Source organism: Procambarus clarkii, chromosome 14 (genome assembly GCF_040958095.1).
Source record: "Procambarus clarkii isolate CNS0578487 chromosome 14, FALCON_Pclarkii_2.0, whole genome shotgun sequence".
Taxonomy (NCBI): Eukaryota; Metazoa; Arthropoda; class Malacostraca; order Decapoda; family Cambaridae; genus Procambarus; species Procambarus clarkii.
This window is the reverse complement of record NC_091163.1, coordinates 10,820,496-10,844,109: the sequence shown is the minus strand read 5'-3', so window position 1 is coordinate 10,844,109 and position 23,614 is coordinate 10,820,496. Positions and strand designations below refer to the sequence as shown.

Genomic DNA, 23,614 nt, shown 5'->3' with positions numbered 1-23,614 from the left:
CACCACTGAGACCAGCGCATCAGGCCCAGGATCGGCACCCAGTGTCTCCACATTCTCCTCAAGCCAGTCTGAAGACAGGTCGAGAAGGTAAAAAGAAATGGAGGACCGAAGCAAAATGGCCACGGGTGCGCAAGTCCTCAGCTACCAGGGTCGCCGAAAGGGAGGGAACCTGCACCAGGCCAACATCCCAAGGAAAGGCAGGGGCTAACAAATATGCCTGGAGGCATTCAAATTCACCCTCCCAGGTAAACCTGAACAACCATGAGAGCCTCTAGCCACTCAAGGGTGCGGGACCAACAGAACACATGCCACGCCCCCAATGGAAAAAGAGGACAGTCTGCCAAGCAGGATGACTCTGGAACCTCGTAATGCACCCAGTAAGGAAATGAAGAACCAAACTTGAAAGAGGCAGGATCCATTATCAAGCCATAATCCGGGTCACGCAGGAGGTAAGCCGCATGGGCCACCCGCACCTCATGAGGTGGGATGCAGGAGGCCGAAAACCTCCAGAAGAAAGGGACTGAAGAATCCAAGGGAACCCGGATCCGAACCCCGGGGAGGAGCAAATGCCATATCAAACTCGTACAGGAAGGGAGGATAAGAAAACCCCACCCCCTGCAACAACAAGCCCTGGTCAGAGGATACCAACACTCAAGCGGGGTCAAACGCGGACCAAGCCCCCCAAGTCAACCCCTTCCCCTGCCCCGAGAACCTCTACACCAGGACCACCAGAAAAGCTGGAAAGATGGGGGCCCGCTGGTCAGACCCACAAGAACTGGTTGGAGGAACTGTTTCGAATGCCTCCTTCACCACTCCATATGGTGTATCCCCAGAAACTGCCCGAGTGTCACCACCAACTAAACCCTGCCCTGACTCCGAAACATTCAGATGCTTCAGAGCCTGGGAGGGGGGGGGGGGGGGGGGGGGAAGTGAACAGAATAAACAACAGCAGGGAAAGGACAAGGGGGTGTGGATGAAACCAAAGTCGAGGCGACTAACGGCCCCAAGTCCGGGTCTCTATAACCAAAACGGGGCAGCCTTGGGCATTCGGGTGAGCTACCAACCTAGCATACTGCAGCATCTAAAACACGTATGCCACGCCGAAGCTGCCTGCACCCGAATATCAAGATTAGGGGACTGGGTGTATTGGAGTACAAGCAAGGAACACCACTCGCAGGACTTCAGGTCGAAGGTGCCACCGACCCAACAGTCAGCATGACAGAGGCAAAACTGGTGATTGTCACCTTGACACAACGGGACAGAACAACTCTCAAACTCGCACGAAGTGAGATGGGACCCAGGGGACGCATCCATTGGACCACTGAGCCTTAATGGAGGTTTCCACGGCCCTTAGACGCTCTGCTAAGGGAAGCCTAGGCAAGGTACTGCTAACTGGCACCCCAGCACCCCAAACTACCAAGCAAACTACTTAGTGCTGAACCCCTGTGATATGATCACTCATGGGGCCCTAGTGGAGGACCACCAAGAATATATATATAAGGGTCAACACCACCAAGGCAGAACCCCCCATCCCCACCAGGCAGCAAACAAAAATAAAAGAAAACCCTGCACGAGTACAGAGTTCCCAGGTGGAACAGAGCCGGCTGTTATCTTATGTTGAAAACTAGCTGCACAGTACCTTGAGCCCCTACCAGTGATGAAACTTCCTCCTACCCAGAGGCAAACAGTGGCACAAGAAACACCCCAGCTGACTCCAAGGGCGGGCAATCACTGAGCAGCAAAGGACCACAGTGGAGGTGGGTCCCAAGCGACTTGTGGAAGGTAACCCCAAGCCACAAGGGCAGTACTTACAGGGCACCGAGGGAAGGTAACTCTAGGCGCATGCAGCCTGAGTACCAGTGAAATTACTCCTGGTCCGCACACCACCTCAGAACAGGACCACACCACAGGGCACAGCACTGGACAACGTCAGGGACCAGAGTCGCACGACTGCCAGGTCTCACACCAGCGTCAGAACTAGGGGTGGATAGCAGGTCTGGAACTCCCCCACTGTCCCCTCCCGGGAGAGGGGAGCTGTGCAGACAGCGGCGTGGTGACGGTTGTGACGTCATGCTCGTTTGCTTGTTTTTAGTTTGGGGAGCGCTGCTTAACAGTTCAACTTTCAGTAGCAAATTTTTAATGAGATAGGATTTGTGTTGGGGAGCCTACCATTCTGGGTGCCTGATCCAGTTGATGCCAGACATAAAATGAATCCAATCACATAAGGGTTTCTATAGGCCATTGCTCCTCGTGCCTCTCTGAGGGTGAGGGGGGGGGGGGGGGGGGGGCAGGTTCTGGCTCATGGTCACTGAGAGGCAGAACTCTATTCACTTTGACTGATGCCGCTTTGACCGGGAAGCCGAAGGGGCTCGCCCCAGAAATACAGTGTTTATTCATGTCAAAGTAAGAGATATGTATCCTTTTATAACCTGTGTTATAGATGCAAAGGTGTAGTAGTGGTGGTGACTTACAATTAAGTGGTGATGTCTTATGGTAAGGTTCAAATGATGGTGACTAGTAAGTGGTGACAAGAGAGCCTACAACAATTGTTCATAAGCATTGGGTTCCATTTTATGCCACACCTTTACTTCTGCCCTCTTTTGGCATAGATGTTGCTTTTTTTTTTTTTCAAACACTGACCCCACATTAAAAACACCACACCACACACGACATAACATAATACAGTACTGCTTGTTTGAGACATTTTAAGGCATGAGCATCACTACGTACAAATTATATTTGAAATTAATTACTTTGGATTGTGCCATAGCAATAGTAATTATCAACACAGTTCACACACAGCTTTGTTAATATCAAACACAAAACACAGGGTGCCAGATATTGAAAACATATTGTAAGTAATGCACATTATATATATATATATATATATACTGTATATATATATATACTGTATATATATATATACTGTATATATATATATACTGTATATATATATACTGTATATATATATATACTGTATATGTATATGTATGTATTATATATATATATATATATATATATATATATATATATATATATATATATATATATATATATATATATATATATATATATATTTGTACATAAAGAAGAATAGTCAAACAAAACTACCTATCCTAGGGCTATCTACTGTAAATATTGTACATATTTACAATATATATATATATCACACACACACACACACACACACAATAAACTGTACTTACAATATATATATACAATATCTGTTATGGCAGATCTTTACGTTTCAGTTTACACAAAACTGCACTGTGCTGACAATTATTTTGACTACATTATCCAGAAGACTTTAAATAATTCTCAATGAACAATGAATATTTTAATATAACTAACCTTTATATTATAAAAAGCAGAGACTTGTCCATATAAAAGACAAGGATAGGCTGACTTTCTTGGTTTCTAAGGTTCTCTGCTCTAACAAATAACATAGTCATACTATTCTTGCCATGTGTTTTTATGCATTTTCATATATTTTTTGGTAAAATGACCAAACTGGTACACACCTAGTAAGAATCTAAAATATATCTGTTTAAATCCCAAACACTTATTGAATACATTAAAGTATCTCAACAAAATGCTATTACATTACTTGATATGAGCAGCTAAACTGTCATATATATCTCATTTCTTGTTAATGATGGATCAATTTCTTATGTTAATGCAGACAAACAGGTGGCAAAAAGCATGTCACATTGCAGCAGGCCAAAAGCTTACCCGTCACCTTGGCAGTAGAATTGGCCATGCCATGCGTTACGTTCCACACTAGGCCACCCACTGATCCTTCATTAACCAGTTCATTCACTCCTTCGCTTACGTCAGCAAAGAAACCAAACGGATTACCTAAGAAATCTGTTGACCCAAGAATTTTCATCGCCTGTGACTTCAGCTCCTGAGATAAGTAAGAAATTATTAATGATAAGATTCTAAAATAAATTTAAAAGCAATATGCTACACAGTATTCCTATTATTACAATAAATTTTTGCCAATAGCAAGCACTGCATGTACTGTATGTACTGCATGAGTATTGTACATTCCAAATTATTTGAAATGCACAAACTTTGGATTTTCTTTTTGAATACAGTAGGTAAAAATGGGGTAGAGAAGATATTGAACAAGAACAAGATGAACATGCAATATAAGACCCATGACAGTAGTATTAAAAGGGTTAATCCATTGAGATCCTTCTGCAGAATGTATCCAACCAAAATTGCTTTGCTCACTATTTCTCTTCATATCTTGAGGTTATCTCGAGATGATTTAGGGGCTTAGCGTCCCCGCGGCCCAGTCCTCGACCAGGCCTCTTTTTTTGTTACACACCCCCAGGAAGCAGCTGTCTAATTCCCAGGTACCTATTTACTGCTAGGTGAACAGGCAAGGTATATTGTAACATATCTCTTAATTGGGATCCTGTTATTTTAAGGGTAATAACACCTTAAGGTGACTGGTTCAGCTTTGATATAATACAGCTCATCCTCCTAAAATGAAAGCACTTACAGTAACTATTTGGTGGAACATACAAATATGCAGTCATGTACCACCAAAATGTTGACATTCCATATTACTGAATTTAGCTAAATGGGAAAGTTTTGTTTAACCCCAATATGGACATAGAACCTAACCTAACCTCTTCTAGCAATCCTAGTACTAATATAGTACATATATGTGCTATACCAAGCTTAGGAATGTTTCAGTTTTGTTTTTATCTTTATTTTTTCTAGACTATAAAATTAAAATATTCAGAAGAATTTTATTTCGTGCACACGACAAGAAATGCATCAAAATATCCAGTGCAGTTTAAGGGTTAAGGTCAAATGTGCTATACAACTGCATTTTAAATTAGCAAATAAAAACTTATGAAATAAAACAGATAATACAAACAAAATACAACTACCATAATTCACTTACCTCCCGGTAGTGTTTAGTGATACAGTCAAACAAAAAGTGAGAGGTTTCAAATGGATGACAACGAATGAAAGGCTCCAAATTCACACTTGCATTCTCAAACCTGACCAATGTCAGCCCCATTTTTCTTTTTATATTCTTGAGTTCTGGACTTAATTTTTTTGAGGTAAGAACACTGAGTCTAACTTGAGTGAGATGCAGTTCGAGACTAGTGAAGTAGTATCTGAAAATAAAAGCAATGTAAAAGTTTTACAGTTAACTTTTTTAGCTGGTTGCATAAAGTTCCCAAATCCAGGTATCCAACAGCTTTTGAAATTTGACCCGCAAATGTTTTTTCTATATCAGTACCATCATTAGTCCTCAAAGCTGGCACCTGAATGTGATGGGCAGTGCTGCTATCTGATGGTGGTCTGTGTAGCTTTTAATTTGTTTACCAGTAGTTTGCAGAATGATAACTGGCATTTCTTGGGTATTCAATAACTGCTTGAAGGGGTGCCAAGTGTACAGAGCATTTCTAATGTGTTAGAGCAAGTTGGTCCATCGGTGGACTACTGTCTACCTGCCCCAATTGTGTGACAAGTCCATATGAAAGTCATCACAACTGGGTGTTAAACTGCATGGATCCTGGAAGCAGATGGTTTCCTGTGTGAACCATATACATGTTGGCTATATGAAAAATTGTGGGGTCTTATCTCTAAAATCCACAAATAGAAAGGCTATATTATATTGAGAGAGATACCTGACACAAATGAGGACATCTTCCTTGATCAGATACAATCATTGCATCTAGTTATTAGTACTTGTAAGTACAGTTGGGCTAAATTCTTAAGTAAAATACATCAAACCTTCTAGACAAGTTACATCCCTTTTGTGGACAATTGCCTCACTTTAGTAGACTATCTTGAGGTTATCTTGAGAAGATTTCACGGCTTACTATCCCCGTGGCCTGGTCCTCAACCAGGCCTCCTTTTTGTTACACACCCCCAGGGAGCAGCCCATAGCAGCTGTCTAACTCACAGGTACCTATTTACTGCTAGGTGAACAGAGCATCAGGGTTAAAGAAACTATGCCCATTTGTTTCTGCCTCTGCCAGGGAATGAACCCAGAACCTTAAGACTATGACTCCCGAGTGCTGTCCACTCAGCCGTCAAGCCCCAGGTACAGGTACCTGTCTTGTTTGGGTACAGGTCAGATCAGGACTAACTGCACAACCTCACATTCACATCCAGATACTTCTGTTTGTAAATTCAGACAAAATGAACTTATTTCAAGAGGCATGACTTCGATAACTGCAATGTAAACAAAAATATGCATGGCTGCATGACATGACTTGCTAGGAGTCAATAGTTCATTAAATCATCTGATGAAACAAATCAAGTATATTGATTAAATACCTTGTTGCATTGACTGATGTAGCAGCAGCCAGCATTCTACGCATGTCGTACTGATGCTCCTCCACCTTTTCCAGCTCACAGTCGGACTGGTCATACCCAATCATTAAAAACAGCTTAAACAACAGTGTTTCTTCCAGAGTAACGGTCAAATTTTTCGTGGTTACCATTAAGTTCTGTTGGTAAGTACAGTACAGTAAATAAATCCTGACCTAATTATTTGTTTCATTTTAATTTAATTTCCATTACCTGTTAAGCATAATACATATCATGGCTAAGAAGCAAATAATTCTTGAAAAGATCACGTTACCTTGAATATGTATGCATTCGTGCATGATGATAAGATCTGATGAGCAGTAAGGTACATAGCAGGGAGATGACGAGTCTCATCACTCTTACTCTGAGGGGTGACGTAGAGTACCACGGCACACTGGGCACCTTGAAGCTGATTATCCACCTGATATAAACACCAAAAATGGTTCATAAAAAGTAAAATACAGTATCCTAGAAAACTTACCAGAATCATTGAAAATATAATTGGAAATAAATAAATCAGGTTATATGTTAAGCTGTCATATGGATCAACACAGACATGTTCTGTATTGTTAAAAAACCAGCGTTGAATGTAATGAAACGCCATTTTCTGGGTGAGCCCCGGAGGCTCCCTGGAGCTTATCGGGCTAATGTATGTTATGTTAGACCGGGACATTAGCTAAGGAGTTCAGACCTACCAGGGACCAGCGCCAGAACCTGGCCCCTTCAGAGAGGTTTCAGGGAGCAATGGCCCTGGAAAACCCCATATGGTTGGGGGTTTTCCTTATCTGCCATCGACCGGGGTTAGGCACCCAGAAAGGTAGGCGTAACAAAACAAACCCCACATGGTAAGAAACTACAACAAAAACCGAACAGAGAGGTAGAAAACTCCCTACAATCCCAAGGAAACAAGCAAACAAGCAAACATCACACTTTACTGCCGCGCCGATCGTCCGCGCAGCCCTCCCCACCCCGGGAGGGGGAGGGGGGAGCCCCGGACCTACCGCGCCGGCTGCCAAGCTCCAGTTCGGAAGCTAAGCTTCAACCAACGCGAAAAAACCGCCGACCGGTGGGAGGGAGGGTTTCCAGGGAGCCTCCGGGGCTCACCCAGAAAATGGCGTTTCATTACATTCAACGCTGGTTTTCTGTGGGGAGCCCCTACGGCTCCCTGGAGCTTCATACCCAAAGAGAAGGAAAAGAAAGGGCTAACCCGGGAGGCGGCCGCCACAAACTCTGCAACGCAAAGCCAAGACAACCGGTCGCAAACCTGTGACCCAAGGCAACGAGAACGCCCAAGAACAGACGCACATATGGATGGGCGGCCAAAAACCTGTGCGACCCACAATTCCCTGCGCCCGAAATGAGCCCGAGACGTCACCAACACAGCAGCAATTGCTGCAAACGTCTGAACAGCACGGGCGCAAAGACAGACCGCAGGAAGAAGGAAAACACTGCGGACGACCCGGGAGACCCGATCCCTGAAAACAGGGAACGAAGGAACCGGATCAACCACAGCGCATCCCCAGGCACGGTACGCTGGCAACAGCAAAAAGCACAACTGGACAACACAGGACGCACCCCCCGGCCAAACCAAACAAGTACCAATACCCCAAGAACCCCTCCGGAAAGCAGCCGTCTCGACCGTCGCCAGGACAGAGAAAGGCTGCACACCAATAAAGCTACCACCAGTACCAAAGAGGAGGAAACTGAAACCGAAGGGGCTACCACAAACTGAGGGGAAGAGAAGGCACCCTGAACAAGGACCAGGATGGCTCAGGCGACTCATGAGCAGGCCGGAGGGGAAACAAAACGCGAGAAAACGTAATAAACGTCATACAGTCTCCAAGACGAAGCTCGCAGGTGGGACACCGTCAACAAAGCCACCTGAACACCATAGAGATGGCGATACCTGCGTCAAAATACCAGACGCGAAGAGCCAAAGAGAGGGCCGAACCAGTCACGGACAGGACCGATTCGGCCTGCTGAAAGAGGCGAAGCCTCAGGAAAAACGCCCCGGGTACGGACACCTATCAAGCAGCGTCTGAAAAGAAGGCCGGGCCGGCCACCGTGGAACCATAAGGACTGTTCTCGTGGGAATGGGCTGCAACCGAGCCAGAACCCGAAGCAACAGCTGGACCGGGAGAAGAGGTACAGGTACCCCCCACCTCGACCAGGCCTGCCGAAAGCCTCCACCGGGAAGTCCTCGCAGGTGGGAAGGGCGCCACAAAACGGGCGACGCCTAGACCACGCCGACCCGAAGACGTCCATGGCCAGGAGTCCATAAGCCCAACAGAGCCAACAAAACGAATCGGCGACGACTGGCCAACCCACGAAGAGGAATGAACCGAGACAGCTGTCCACCAGGACGCAGGACACACCCCGGACACGAACCACACGGTTAACCAAACCCCCTGTGGTTCCGGCAAGAACCACCAGAGAACAGTCCAAACAGAGCTGAATGGTAGAGTACCTAGTGACCCAAACCCTCCGAAGCGCAAACCAGACAGCCAGGAACACCTGAACCGGGCTGTGAGCCTGAACAGCCAAAGGCGGGACCACAGCCACAGTAACACTTCTGGAGGGAAGACAATGAGGGGCCCAAGAGTCTGAAACAAGGCCCAGGTCCGAACCCGGGACGGAAACAGAAGGTAAAACCTCCAGATCACCAGGAAACCAAACCCAGCGATCTGGAAAGAACCAACCCCTGGCGAGCAGACAAGCGGACTGACTGGGAGCCCACTCCAGCCAGTCGTCGAGGTAGGCCAGACACCGAATCTCAGACGCAGACAGGGCACGAAGATCCGGTAAAGATGCAAAGAGTATACAAAGTGCCCTTCACAAAATAGGGAATGCAATAAAAACAGCAAACCTGAAGCCCCACCACCAAAGCATTGTATGACAATCATATTAAGACATTATGACATATGACAATCATTATATGACAATATGAATTATAATCAAAGCATTATATGACAAAGTGCTGGGAAGAAAGGACACCACGAGAGTAGCTCTCATCCTGTAACTACACTTAGGTAAGTACACATAGGTAATTACCAACCGTGCTAGCCCCAGAAAAACTGGAGAGGAACGTGCCAAGAAGTGACCTGGAGGTCCAGGTCCACCATCCATGCACCCGGCCCTAACAGAATCCGAACAGGAGACAACAGTCCTCCGAGCAGGGCAGAGGATCCAGGGCGCAGACGGAAGTAGTCCAGAAGAACTGCAGACTGGAAAAGCTCATGACTGCAAAGAGCAGACGGGAAAAGCCCATGACTGCAAAGAGCAGACGGGAAGCCCAGAAGGATGGGGCGGATCGACCACGCCCCACGCACCCATGAAGAGGAAAAGACGAAGCGCAGGGAAGAAGCCCACCCCGCCAGCTCTGAACCCCCCCCAAGGGGGAGAAGCCGGCCTCCGACGCCAGCAGAGGCCGGAAGACAACCCAAAGCGCCCACCAACAGCGGGACCAAGCGAGAGGTAACAGAGCAAGCTGCTCCCCCAGCGCCCAGTCAACAGAGAAGGGAACAGAACCCCTTCAGAAAGAAAAAGTACACTACCGAAGTCATGAGGAGAGACTACGGGAATGAAACCACACTTCGCTGGAAGAGGAAGTGAGGGGAGACCTGATCACCACATACAAGATACCCAAGGGAATCGACAGGTTTGAGAAGGACAGGCTATGTAACACAAGGGGCACACGCACTAGGGGACACAGGTGGAAACTGAGTACCCAAAAGAGCCACAGATAGAATTAAAGTTTTTTTTTTTTTTTTTTTTTTTTTTTTTTGTCAGAATGGGAACGGGAAAGCACGAAGAAGTAATGTGGCGACTCCTCACACAAGGAACGAGGCTGACCCCCATACAATGTCACATGTAGACATGACAGAGCCCAAGAGGCACAGGAACCGATACACCTGTTGACGGACGGTTGAGAGGCAGGACCAAGGAGCCAGAGCTCAACCCCCACAAGCACAACTAGGTGAGGACATATATTGTAAAAGCACAAGCCGCCGACTAGTGGCAAAGAGCACTACGCCGGCCAGGCAAAGAAGGCACAAAACTGCATCTAAAGGCCCACCTCGACAGCAAAACCACAAAGTCCCAGCACAACCACAACATGTGCCAAGACCCAAAAAGCTCAGTCTGCAAGCCAGGAAGACCCCGGAACCCCAAAAGGCAGAACCGGGTCACACGAGGAAACAAAGTCCCCTGAACCCACAAAAGGGGGCCCAAGAGGAAGAAACCTCCAGAACGAAACCAAGGAACCCAAAGGAACCCAGAATCGAACCAGGGGGAGCCCAAACCACCACATTTGCCGGCGGAGAACACCACTAAAAGGCAAAGCACAGACCCCAGCAGAACGCCCTGGGAAAACGGTCCCAACAGACCGAAAACCGAGGGGCAAGGTGTGGGAGCAAGCATACCAGCCAGGGGCACTGAGCCTAAACCCAGAGGCTCAGACCCAAAATCAACACCCAAACGTTCCCAGAGAAACAGGCAACGGCAAGAAAACACCAGAAAAACAAAGAAACGACAACAGGAGAACAAAAACCCTGCAAATTTTTTGAAAACTCACCAGAGACGCTCGCTCGCACACCCAGACGCATGTAAACAAACCGCAACGCCGCCCTGGTGGCCACGCCGGGAAACCGGCAGACGAAAATGACCGCCAGCAGGGGCTGTGACTGACGCTTAATACACAAAAACACGCCAGCAAATGTGGGAAGCTAGCAGACTGGAAGGGCGAAAAACGACGCCCAACAGCAGAAAAACCCCGGAAGGGGCAAAACCGCCCCAGAACTGCTAGCAGGCAACCCCCACAGCCCCGGGAACCAACAACAGAGGCCCCGGGGCAGAGCCGTCCTCCAAGCCCTCCGCCCGTAAAGAAAAGCAAGAGCCCATGGGAAAGGCAACAAGAAAGGGCCGCTGGTAAGACCCAGAAGCCTTGGCAGGAGGCACAGGCTCAAACCTCCGTCCCCAACCCGAACGGGGCATCCCCCGAAAACCGCCCGAGTCTCTGCCGCAACTGAACCCCGCCCCGACCCCGAAACCCGCAGACGGTCCGGAGCCGGGAACATGGAGAGAAAGGGGCGAGCAGCACCTAACCAAACGGGGCGGCCACGGGGCATTCGAGTGGGAAACCAACCTAGCATGTTGCAGCAACCTAACCTAGCTTGCAACATGGACGCCGCCTGTACTCTGAACAGTAATAACATCAGGAGAGTACTGGAGAACAAGCAGAGAATCACTCGCAAGACTCCGGGTCAAGGTGTCAGTGACCCAACAGGCAGCATGACGGAGGTAAAAATGGCGACTGTCACCCGGAGACAAGGGAACAGCAACCAACGATCCCGTTCAAGACGGGTTGGAACCCGGAAGACACATTCAATGGTCCCCCGAGCCCAGACAGGGGTTTCCAGGGCCCGTAGGGTAACAACTACGGGAAGCCCGGGCAAGGTGTTGCTAACCGGTTAAGAAACTGTGACGATAATCTCCTTCAAGAGATTGAGCCTGCTCTTCCCTCCAAAATTACGTCTTCACAACTATATAAAAGACTATGGAAGAAATGTCCAACAACGACAACAAACACCAGCAAGGCTTGCCAGGGTGAGCAGAAACGTATGCAACCAGCCACCTGTTCGAACTCCAACCACCAAACTACCCGTTGATCGCTACGACTCCGCTGATTGGTCGCCGGTCTGGCTGCACCTGCCTCGCCCCCCCCCCATACTACCCGATGTCTGGGGTCGCCCCAACATCAGTCTTCAGAATGTTCCGTGCTTTCGTAGCCAGCACTCCTCCCAGCTAGACGTTAGCGTGTACTGAGAGAGGTGGTGGCTTTAAGCCAATATTCCAGCACCTCCCACTTACCTTTTGTTTTGCACTTCTTATTATTTTGCCTTAACGTAACTTTTCATTGTGTCATTTAAGTATTCTTATTATTTTGATTCATTGATTTTATTATAAGAATTTGTTTGTGCATTATTTTCATGTTTTGATTTATTTAACGTAATTAAAATTTCATTGTTAAAGTTTTACTTGTGTTTTGTGTGTCTTCTCCTTACCTTACCACAGACGAAGTTCCAGTTTTTCTATTTTTTTTTTATAACTATGTGACGAGGCCATACCCCTAGCCTTAAACAGCCGAACACCAACGCGTTACCGTCACAAGTTTTATGGGGGCCTGTCCTAGGAGCTTCACTCAGGTACTGGTGCCAAGTGGTAATTTAAGGTAAGCGTATTTAACTCTGTTAACGTAGCTTTACTATTTTTCATTCAATTTCATTTTTTATAAGGTGCGGTGTATTGTGCATTACGAGAGTAACATATAGTGAAGGTGAGACAACTTTGGATTACGTGGTGACTGTAGGCCTCAGTCATACTCTTAATTGGTCATCTCTCCCTCCATGTTATTACTCGTATTTACCATCTATGTCCCTTGAATATTTCTCATTCTGACAGATCATCATATTGGTACCCTGGTACTGTGGTCTGCCCCGGGTCAAGAGTACCCAATCTTCTGCAATCTGACTGTAGGAGGACAAAGAGGGCCATAGTTCCTCTAGCTCGAACTTTAGTTGCTGAATTGGGACCTCAGCAGCAGTTCTCGTCACCAGTTGACACCTCGCACCCCTACACGTCAGTCAGAGATGATGATACATACAACGGTAGGGAATTAGCTTATTTTTTCAGAGCACAAAAGTTCGCTAATTCTGTAAGTATCATATTAAATTCAGTAGGAAAAACTTGCTTTATGTCCTATAGAGACTTGGCAAGGTATGCCTACATCCTTGGACTACCAATTTTACTTTTGAAGCATTTAACTGTTTCATTTGTTTTCGAAACTTTGTTTCATTTGTTAGTAGGATTTTCTTGCCCTTATTCTCTTACATGAGTACCGGGTACAAGATTTCCTGCGCCCTTGATTTAATTTAATCATTTAATATCTTTCACTTAACGTTAATTGTTAAAGATCACACAGGATAGGTGCCAGTTGCCACGTTGTCCTGTTTCTGACATTTCATTATTGAACATTCGTGTACCTTTATTTGCTAATTTCACCATGTTTCGTCTCCAAACTTTCCGTGCAAATCCAGCAGGTGAAATAGGGACTTTGAGTCGTGCCAAGAGGACTGAACTACAAACTCTTGCACATGAGTATCAACTAGAAGTTCCCTACCAAGCCAACAAAAATGACCTACACAACCTGTTGCTGGATTACTATTTAGAGCAAGGTAAGATAGACTCTGAAACTCATGAAACTTACTATATTGCAGATAAAACTGATTTGGCAACGCTGAAACTCAAACTAGAGCTGGCCAAGATTGAACGTGAGCAGCAAAGGGAAGCCCTCGAACAACAAGAACGAGCAGCTGCCATACGAAGAGAAGAACAAGAACGCGGACTCGCCCTCCAGGAACGTGAGGTTGCCCTACTCCAGGAGCGGGAACGAGTACAGCTTGAAACACTCCAGGAGCGGGAACGAGTACAGCTTGAAACCAAACGACGAGAGTTGGAGATGCAACGCGAACATGACAAACAACAAGCGACTCTGGCTCTAGAGTGTCGTCAACGTGAAATCGCCTTGGAAACTTCACACTTCACTCAACGCCAACAAGCTACTGCCAATCTTCCCGTCAGTTTTAATATATCACATGCAAGTAAGTTAATGCCATCCTTTGTAGAAGCAGAAGTTGATGTGTTCTTTACCACCTTTGAAACCCTTGCTAATCAACTCAGTTGGCCTGTCGACCAATGGGCCACACTTCTCAGAGTCCATCTTACAGGTAGAGCTGCAGTCACACTCAGTACTTTGGCGTCTGAGAATGACTACTACACTCTGAAACAAGCAGTGTTGGACGCCTACCTCCTCTCTACTGAAAGTTATAGAAGGAAATTTCGTGACCACCTGAAGGCAAGTACCACTACCTTCCTTGAGTTTGCTAACACGAAACGGAGGTATTTCATGAAATGGCTGGAAGCAGCACATGTCTCTACTTTTACAGAACTCGTCAACCTGATGCTTGTTGAAGAATTCTTGAGACGTGTGCCGCCTCCTGTCCGCCTCTACTTAGCAGATAAAGAAGAAACCGACTACCTGAAGTGTGCTAAGTCGGCTGACACTTACAGCCTCATCCACCGGCTGACACCTGAACCATCCTCCAGTAAGAAGTCGTGGTACAGTTATGAGAAGGTGAGCCCCGATCAAGCTGGTTCACAACTGTACTGCAAGTATTGTAGACTCTATGGACATACCATAGACAAGTGTGGTAAGTCTCAATACAAGGGAACCACTGACCAACAACGACCCAAACCAACTCCTCCTAAGTCCGGTAAGCCTGTGATGAATGTTGGTGTTGATGTTAATGATCTTTCTCTTTTCAGTAACCACCTGTATACTGGAACTGTCTCTGCCAACGGTTCAAATCCGGAGGGACGTTTCAAATTGAAGATCTTGAGGGACACAGCGGCTCTACAATCGATCATCTTGAAGTCGGCTGTGCCCAACATAGTCTACACCGGGGAAACGGTCTTCATCACTGACCTCACTGCTACCACTCCATACCCTCTCGCCAGAGTCCACCTGAATTGTCCCTACGTGAACGGGGAAGTCCAAGTCGCCGTCAGGGAAAAGCCTTTTCCCATGCCTGGAGTGCAACTTCTCCTAGGCAACGACTTGGCAGAAGACCTGCAACCGACCAACCTGATCGTCATGGACAAACCCCAGGTGTGTAACTCTGTGCCAAGTAATCCTATTCTCGAGTATGTTCCAGCAGAGGTTCAAGAGAGTGATGAAGTTTCTCCTCCGGTTCTCGTGACCACCCGTGCACAAGCCGCACGTCCACAGCCAGCTGACTCTACTGCCACCGCTGTCCCTCAAGACCCTCAGAAACTACCCCCGCATCTGACCAAGTTGGAGTTCCGTAAGTTGCAGAGGGAAGATCTTACTTTAACACCATTGTTTTTCCAGGCTGAGACTCAACCCGACAGTATTCCTGGGTTCTTCCTAGAGAACGACTTGCTCTACCGCAGATATAGACCCAGTAAACTGAAGGAGGAGGACGATTGGGCCAACACCGAACAACTTGTGATTCCCACCAGCCTGCGGCCCACTATTCTACACCTGGCCCATGGAGCATTCTCCCACTACGGCTTCAACAAGACTTACCATGGGATTCGCCAAGACTACTACTGGCCAGGTATGGTAAATAACGTCAAACAGTACGTAAAACAGTGTCATACATGTCAGATGGCAGGCAAACCGAACGTCTCCATTCCCAGAGCACCACTGATTCCCATACAGGTGCCTGCGGAACCTTTCCACAGACTCATAATAGACTGTGTTGGTCCTTTACCTCGGACCAGTTCAGGTAACGCCTACATCCTAACCATCCTGTGTCCTACCACCAGATTTCCCATAGCAGTTCCAGTGAAGAACATCACGGCTGCTACGGTTATCAAACATCTATTGAAGATCTTCACTCAATACGGATTTCCCAGGGAGATTCAAAGTGACTGTGGCACCAACTTCACCAGTGATCTCTTCAAAAGGACACTGGAGGAGTTCAACATCAAACAGGTATTGTCCAGCCCCTATCATCCTGCTTCACAGGGTTCTCTTGAACGTAGTCATCAGACCATCAAAGCACTCTTGAAAAAGTTTTGTAGTGAAACCTCAAAGGATTGGGATAAGCAGATTGACCTAATAATGTGTATTTTCAGAAGTCTCCCCAATGAGTCCCTAGGAGTATCTCCTTATGAGATGCTCTACGGCCGTAAGTGCCGTACTCCCCTTAAGGCTTTCAAAGACTCTCTCAGAGATGCCACCTTCAGTGAGCATCAGAATGTGCCCCAGTTTCTTCAAAACCTTCAACACATTCTAGAGAGAGTCCACCGCTTTGCTCATGATAATCTATTGAAAGCCCAGGTGAGAATGAAGACTCATTACGACCAGACCAGCAAAGTAAGAAAATTCAAGCCGGGAGACTTCGTCCTTGCTTATTTCCCTATCCCAGGTTCACCTTTACAAAACAGATTTTCAGGACCCTACTGCGTCAAAGAGTGCAGGAATAATAATAATTATGTGATAGAGACTCCAGATAGGCGGCGGAAGACCCAGCTGTGCCACGTCAACCTCCTGAAGCAATATAATGGTACTCCTCCCACTGTCTTGACTAATTATTCCACATTCACAGAACCCTACATCCACAGTGAGACCTTCCCAGCTTCTCCTCCCGAAAGCACTGACAAGGAGTCAGCGCTTTCTAATTCCAAAATCCTTAATGATCTTCCCAAATGCTTTCAGGATAATACTCGTGCTCCTATGCCCTCTTCTAATTCCACTCTCACCTCGTCAGATAAGCCCTACATCCTCCATGTCGACGCCAATGGTACCGACGATGGTGGTGTCGTGATGCAGCAACGAGGCGAGAAGAATACACCTGTCAGCGACTACTGCTACAAGGAACGATGGAACAATTGGCAAGGAGCTACTCTTCCTCATCCTGAAGCTTCAGCACGTCACTCCACACCTGAAAAGTGCTCGGTCCACCATCAATACGGACCACACCACCCTACACCTCCTGCAGCACGCCCACTTCTCATCTCAACGTCTTCTACTATGGGCTTGTTAACTGCAGAAATTCAACCTGGAGACACGCTATACCAAGAGTCTGACAACATCTTAGCCCATGACCTCTCCAGAGTTTATGAAGTAGAAGCAACTCCATCCATTACTCCACCACATAACGACGTACTTCTTCCAGAACCGCAGGCTTCGGGGGAGAGTTGTGACGATAATCTCCTTCAAGAGATTGAGCCTGCTCTTCCCTCCAAAATTACGTCTTCACAACTATATAAAAGACTATGGAAGAAATGTCCAACAACGACAACAAACACCAGCAAGGCTTGCCAGGGTGAGCAGAAACGTATGCAACCAGCCACCTGTTCGAACTCCAACCACCAAACTACCCGTTGATCGCTACGACTCCGCTGATTGGTCGCCGGTCTGGCTGCACCTGCCTCGCCCCCCCCCCATACTACCCGATGTCTGGGGTCGCCCCAACATCAGTCTTCAGAATGTTCCGTGCTTTCGTAGCCAGCACTCCTCCCAGCTAGACGTTAGCGTGTACTGAGAGAGGTGGTGGCTTTAAGCCAATATTCCAGCACCTCCCACTTACCTTTTGTTTTGCACTTCTTATTATTTTGCCTTAACGTAACTTTTCATTGTGTCATTTAAGTATTCTTATTATTTTGATTCATTGATTTTATTATACAAATTTGTTTGTGCATTATTTTCATGTTTTGATTTATTTAACGTAATTAAAATTTCATTGTTAAAGTTTTACTTGTGTTTTGTGTGTCTTCTCCTTACCTTACCACAGACGAAGTTCCAGTTTTTCTATTTTTTTTTTATAACTATGTGACGAGGCCATACCCCTAGCCTTAAACAGCCGAACACCAACGCGTTACCGTCACAAAACCCAAACATAACAAGAGGGTAGATTATAGCACTGAAAACCCCTGAGACGTGTACAAGCACAGGGGCCTAGCAGAGGGCCGCCAAACACTACCAGTGGAACTATAACCACCTTAGGCAGACCCCCACCAGGCAAGAAAATGAAAAACAAAAGAAAAACCCCGCAAAAGTACACCGTCTCCAGAGGCAACAGAAACCGGCCGCCGCATAGGTGGCAGGCTGCGCAACACCTTGACGCCCTAACCAGCACAATACCAATCCCTACCCAGGGCCAAACAAGGGCCCCAAGCCCCAGCTGGCCCCAAGGGCGAGGCAAATGCAGAGCAGCAAGAACCTCTACGGGAATGGTTCCCGAACGCCCCAGGGAAGATAACCCTGTTACGCAAGGGCAGTACTCAAAGGGCGCTTAGGGAAGTCAGCCACTAAGCACATGCAGCCCCGGCACTGATGAAGTACTCCTGGCCACCGCACACCACAACACACGGCAGTGAACGCCACACAAGGCAAACACCGCCTAGGAAACTGAGGCCAGAGAAGCGTCAATCCCGGTTGACATTAGCGAACGAACTGAAGCTTGGCAGCCGGCGCGGTAGGTCCGGGGCTCCCCCCTCCCCCTCCCGGGGTGGGGAGGGCTGCGCGGACGATCGGCGCGGCAGTAAAGTGTGATGTTTGCTTGTTTGCTTGTTTCCTTGGGATTGTAGGGAGTTTTCTACCTCTCTGTTCGGTTTTTGTTGTAGTTTCTTACCATGTGGGGTTTGTTTTGTTACGCCTACCTTTCTGGGTGCCTAACCCCGGTCGATGGCAGATAAGGAAAACCCCCAACCATATGGGGTTTTCCAGGGCCATTGCTCCCTGAAACCTCTCTGAAGGGGCCAGGTTCTGGCGCTGGTCCCTGGTAGGTCTGAACTCCTTAGCTAATGTCCCGGTCTAACATAACATACATTAGCCCGATAAGCTCCAGGGAGCCGTAGGGGCTCCCCACAGAAAAAAAAGTTGAATATAATGAAATGTCATTTTCTGGGTGAGTCCCGAGGCTCCCTGGAGCTATCGGACTGACATACTGTACGCTATATTAATCTTGGGCATCAGTCAATGGAGTTCTGCCTACCGGGTACCACGAGCCAGAACCTGGCCTCCTCAGAGACAAAGGGAGCAATGGCCTATGGAAACCCCCCCCCCCCCCCCCCCCCCCCCCCCTGTGTTCGGGAATATTCCATGTCTGCCACTGACCGGGATTAGGCAACTAGAAAAGTAGGCATAACAAAACAAACCCCACCTGGTAGAAATTCCCATCGAAAACTGAATAGAGAGACAGAACTCCCCCAAAAACATAACAAAACAAGCAAACGTCATTCACCGCCTCCACGACGCTTGTCCGCGCAGCCCTCCCCTCCCTGAGAGGGAGAGGTGGGGGGAGCTCCAGACCCCCACGCTAGCTACTCACATCTCAGTTCGTAGGCTGAGCATCAAAAATGAAAACGCCGAGCAGAGGGAGGGAGGGTGCCAGGAAGCCTCTGGGTCTCACCCAGAAAATTGCATTTCATTCAACGCTGGTTTTCTGTGTTGACCCTCTTTGGCTCCCTGGAGCTACATAACCAAAGACAAGTAAATGAGGGACTCACCTAGGAGAGGGTTGCAACGTGCACATCAACTCGAATTTGAGACAACTGGCTGCAACATACGACCCAAAGCCACACACGAACGACCAGGACCAGGTACATTTACCAAATAACGGGCGGACAGGACCCTGTTCGATCTCCAAAACCCCTGTGCCCGAATGTCAGCCCAAGACATATTACCAAACACGGCAGCCAAAGCAGCATACTTACGAACTTCATAGGCACTAAGATACACTGCAGGCTGGCTAGACCTAATAACTCTGTGGACGACCTGAGAGACCCGAGCCCTGGAACAGGGAATGAGGGAAATTGGGGCAACCCAAATCGCGTCCACAACCACAGAGGCAGAGGCGCGCAGGTAATGGCGAAGAGCCGCAACCAGACAACACATGATGCACCTCCGGCCTGACCACCAGGATCGAAAGAGCAGAAACCCCTGTGCTGGAGGAGAGCATGAAGCTCACCAACCCGACCCCCAGAGGCCAATGCCAACAGAAACAGAGCTTTGGAAAAACAATCTTGAACTGAAGGGGCAACCACAAACTGAAGAGAAAAGAGAAAAAAGATCACCCGGTCCAAGGACCAGGACGGCTCAGGTGGCGCATGAGCAGGCCAGAGGTGAAACAAAGCACGAGAAAGCTTACGGAACAGGGCGGAAGTAACATCCACCCTGAACGCAAGCTGGAGCAGCTCTGCCAGTGCCGCACGATTATAAGTGAAAGTTCTTCACTTTCTGATGTGGTTTGGTCACCATATTTTCAGCCACGTTATTGTGACTCGTCATCTGCACCTTTCAATAGCTTTTTGCTATTGCAACTCCCTTGTGAAATTGAGCTATATCTGCTAGATTAAGTGCTACTGTTATCTTAATAATAACCAAGTTTTTACTCCATATTCCATTGAGTGCTCATACTATTGCACCTCTGTTATAAATATGAAATTCTAGGAGTCAGGACCAAGTGCCGAGTCTTGGGTTCCATTTCAAACATTTACTTCTCTATGCAGGCGATGAGTCACAATAACGTGGCTAAAGTATGTTGACCAGACCGCACACTAGAAGGTGAAGGGACGACGACGTTTCGGTCCGTCCTGGACCATTCTCAAGTCGATTGTCTTGACTTGAGAATAGTCCAGGATGGACCGAAACGTCGTCGTCCCTTCACCTTCTAGTGTGTGGTCTGGTCATCATTTACTTCTCTACTTTGCAATGTCATTCAATTTGCTGTAGAAGCGAGGGGGTTGGTCATTTCTGTGATTTCTTCTATGGATTTATTGTTGAGTTTTATTTTTCCTCAGCTTTTATATTTCCCTAGATTTTTATATGAACAGGACTAACGAAGATATTAACACGTGTAAATTTAGACAAGCAGAATGTTATTCCAGTCACTAATTTTTAATTTTTAATGGATATGTCTTGTATCTTTTAGGAGTCTTGTGTGTACTGTAGAGGACTTTGAAGCATGGGAAGGGTTATGAATTTGTGTATTCAGCCTTTTATACATCAAAATCTTGTAATTATCTAAGTGTAGTTACAGGATGAGAGCTACACTTGTGGTGTCCCATCTTTCCAGCACGCTTTGTCGTGTAACGCTTTGAAACTACTGACGGTTTTGGCCTCCATCCACCTTCTCACTTAGCTTGTTCCAACCGTCTACCACTCTGTTTGCAAAAGAAAACTTTCTAATATTTTTTCAGCACCTTTGTTTCCTTAGCTTGAATCTGTGTCCTCTTGTTCGTGATGTTGGTTTCAGGAATTCCTCTTTGTCAATTTGGTTGATTCCTGTTAGTATTTTGTAAATGGTGATCATATCACCTCTATTTCTTTTATCTTCTAGTTTTAGCATGTTTAATGAAGGGTTTGAAGTAGTTTTGATCTTTACAAGTATCTATGGCTTATTTTATTTTCCTTAAATCTAAGGGTATTTCCCATGATAATAAAATGTCAGTTATGGTTCTATGATAAAAGTTTCACAAAAAACAGAAGAAAAAAAAAAGCTGAAAAGATTAATTACAAAGTACAATGAAGTTGAAAGACACTTACTCCAAGCTGTGCCAAGAACAGATTGACATGCACTAGGTGTGTGTACATTGTAGGCATACATATACAAATCAATCGTCGTGTTTGTCAATTGTGTGCGCACAACCCAAGTTATTTAACACAAGTACTACATTATGGAAATTGGTAAGTGAAACAGCATACATAAAAACATCTAATGTCATCATAGGATTCCTCTCCCCCATACCACTGAGTCAGCACTCTCACATGATGACAAATGAAACAATGACCCCTGCCACCTGGCTTACTCCAACAGCTGACATAATCAGAAAAGTATTTTTATTTTCCATAGTTTTTGCATACAAATGTATCATTTTACAATAAATTATTTGTTTGCTTTTTTTTGGCACAGCTACAGTGTCCATTTTCATGATAGATACATGATGGAGGTTAATGAGTATTGAGAAATATAAAAACTTCACTGGTGTTGAAAAATCTATTAGAGTACTTTCAACTCAATGTACAGATATTTAAAAAATTTATAACTGCCTTACCTGAATATCTCTTACACTGCAGTCAACAGTTCGATGTAGCAGGGAGCTCTGATACTCAAACACAATATCAGATAACTTGGCATATATGAGTTCCTGTGGAGGGGTTTGTTGAATCACAGACAAGCCAAGTCCACCATGAATCTTGAGTTGAATCTGCAACAAAGAATATTGGCAAAATACAGGTAAGATAAAAACCTTATTATTTTTCCTTTCTGTTAGTTGTGCTGAATATTGTACATGATAACATGTACAAATGACACAAAGAAAAAATCTTGTTTTCAGTGAATATGAAAACTCCTTTCTGACTATTGGATGCTCCCTAAGGAAAGATCACTGAATGATTTATTAAACAGAACCATGATTAGTCAGGGCAAGATGACATTCTGCACTAACACAACAGGGATCTTTCTGTGAAGGATTTCTTAGTATTTCTCAGTGCTAAATCCTGAAACTGCTCTCTCTGTCCTCAAATGATAGGGGCCTGTGGAAGACTTGATGTGTCCCATAATATTCAAATTCCTAGCGATTCTATGTGGATATCATTGGACACTAGAAACCTCTTGCAATAGTTTTCCATATTGGAACCAAAATCCTGAAAGCTTTAGTTTCCTTCCTGAGTCTTAGTAAAAAATAAGACAGGCAAAATGTCTGGTTCATCACAATCCATTGACTGATGCCCATTCTAGGAACCATCGACAATATGCAAAGTGCAAGAACTTTTATGAACCTGGTAGACCTTTGTGATAAGGAAAAATCTATCATAGTTAACTTTAAGGTTATCTCTTAGAATATGATATTAAGAACAGGAGCTATGAGGAGAGACGGGAGGCATTATACACACCAATTCTAAAAGATATGAGGAGAAGAGGTGATATGATCACTAAGTACAAAACAGTAACAGGAATCAACAAAAAAACAGAGGAATTTTATTTGAACCTGCAACTTCAAGAGCAAGAAGTCATAGATTCAAGCTAAAGAAATAAATAAAGGTGACAAAAATATAAAAAGCTTTCTTTTACAAATACAGTAGTAGCAAACAGTTGGAACAACTTCAAAGTGTCACATAACAAAGAGTACTGGAAAGACAGAACACCATGAGCATAACTCAACACGAGTGAAGGCCAGGCACTAAAGACAGTATACATTAGTACACAGCTACCTACTGAATTCTGCAACAGGTTTAACATTAAAGACATTCTCTAATGCTACCTGGACAAATTAAAAGGAGAAGCCCTGGAGAAATCTACATCCAAATACCTCAAAGAAGGTACCTATGGGGTTGAAGGGGAAATGGAAGCTAACGTCAAGGAAGGGTTCCATCAAACTACGTAGGATCAAAATAAACGTCCTGGGACATACAAGGTGGGTGGCAGAAGCACAATCATGAATTGTAAATAATGAAGAGAGACAAAGCATGGGCTCCCTCAGGACAGTCACCATTTTACCATAAAAGGTACCAGAACATAGGTGAGGAACTAGTCTTGCTGGACCTCAGTGTGACTTGGGGGTGCCACCTGGTGTCAGTCGCTTTAAGTGAATTGACCACTTCACCATAATTATTAATTAATTAATGATAATTAACCACAGCCAACTGTCCTTTGTCTTGTTTTTCTTTCTTTGT

General features: G+C 46.0%; 1 protein-coding gene across 8 annotated transcripts in view; it reads right to left on the bottom strand.

The window, feature by feature from the left end:
* Vps13D (vacuolar protein sorting 13D) overlaps nucleotides 1–23,614 on the bottom strand; it is a 249,867-nt gene that overhangs the window by 31,806 nt on the left and 194,447 nt on the right. For 7 of the 8 annotated variants that reach the window (XM_069324372.1, XM_045763846.2, XM_069324374.1 and 4 more), the window contains 5 exons: nucleotides 21,994–22,146; nucleotides 6,623–6,769; nucleotides 6,316–6,488; nucleotides 4,925–5,144; nucleotides 3,733–3,907 (listed from right to left, as the gene is read on the bottom strand). In XM_069324372.1, coding sequence (XP_069180473.1) covers nucleotides 3,733–3,907; nucleotides 4,925–5,144; nucleotides 6,316–6,488; nucleotides 6,623–6,769; nucleotides 21,994–22,146 — 868 coding nt within the window. The remainder of the gene's footprint in view (nucleotides 1–3,732; nucleotides 3,908–4,924; nucleotides 5,145–6,315; nucleotides 6,489–6,622; nucleotides 6,770–21,993; nucleotides 22,147–23,614) is intronic. The other variant, XM_069324377.1, reaches the window with a different exon arrangement.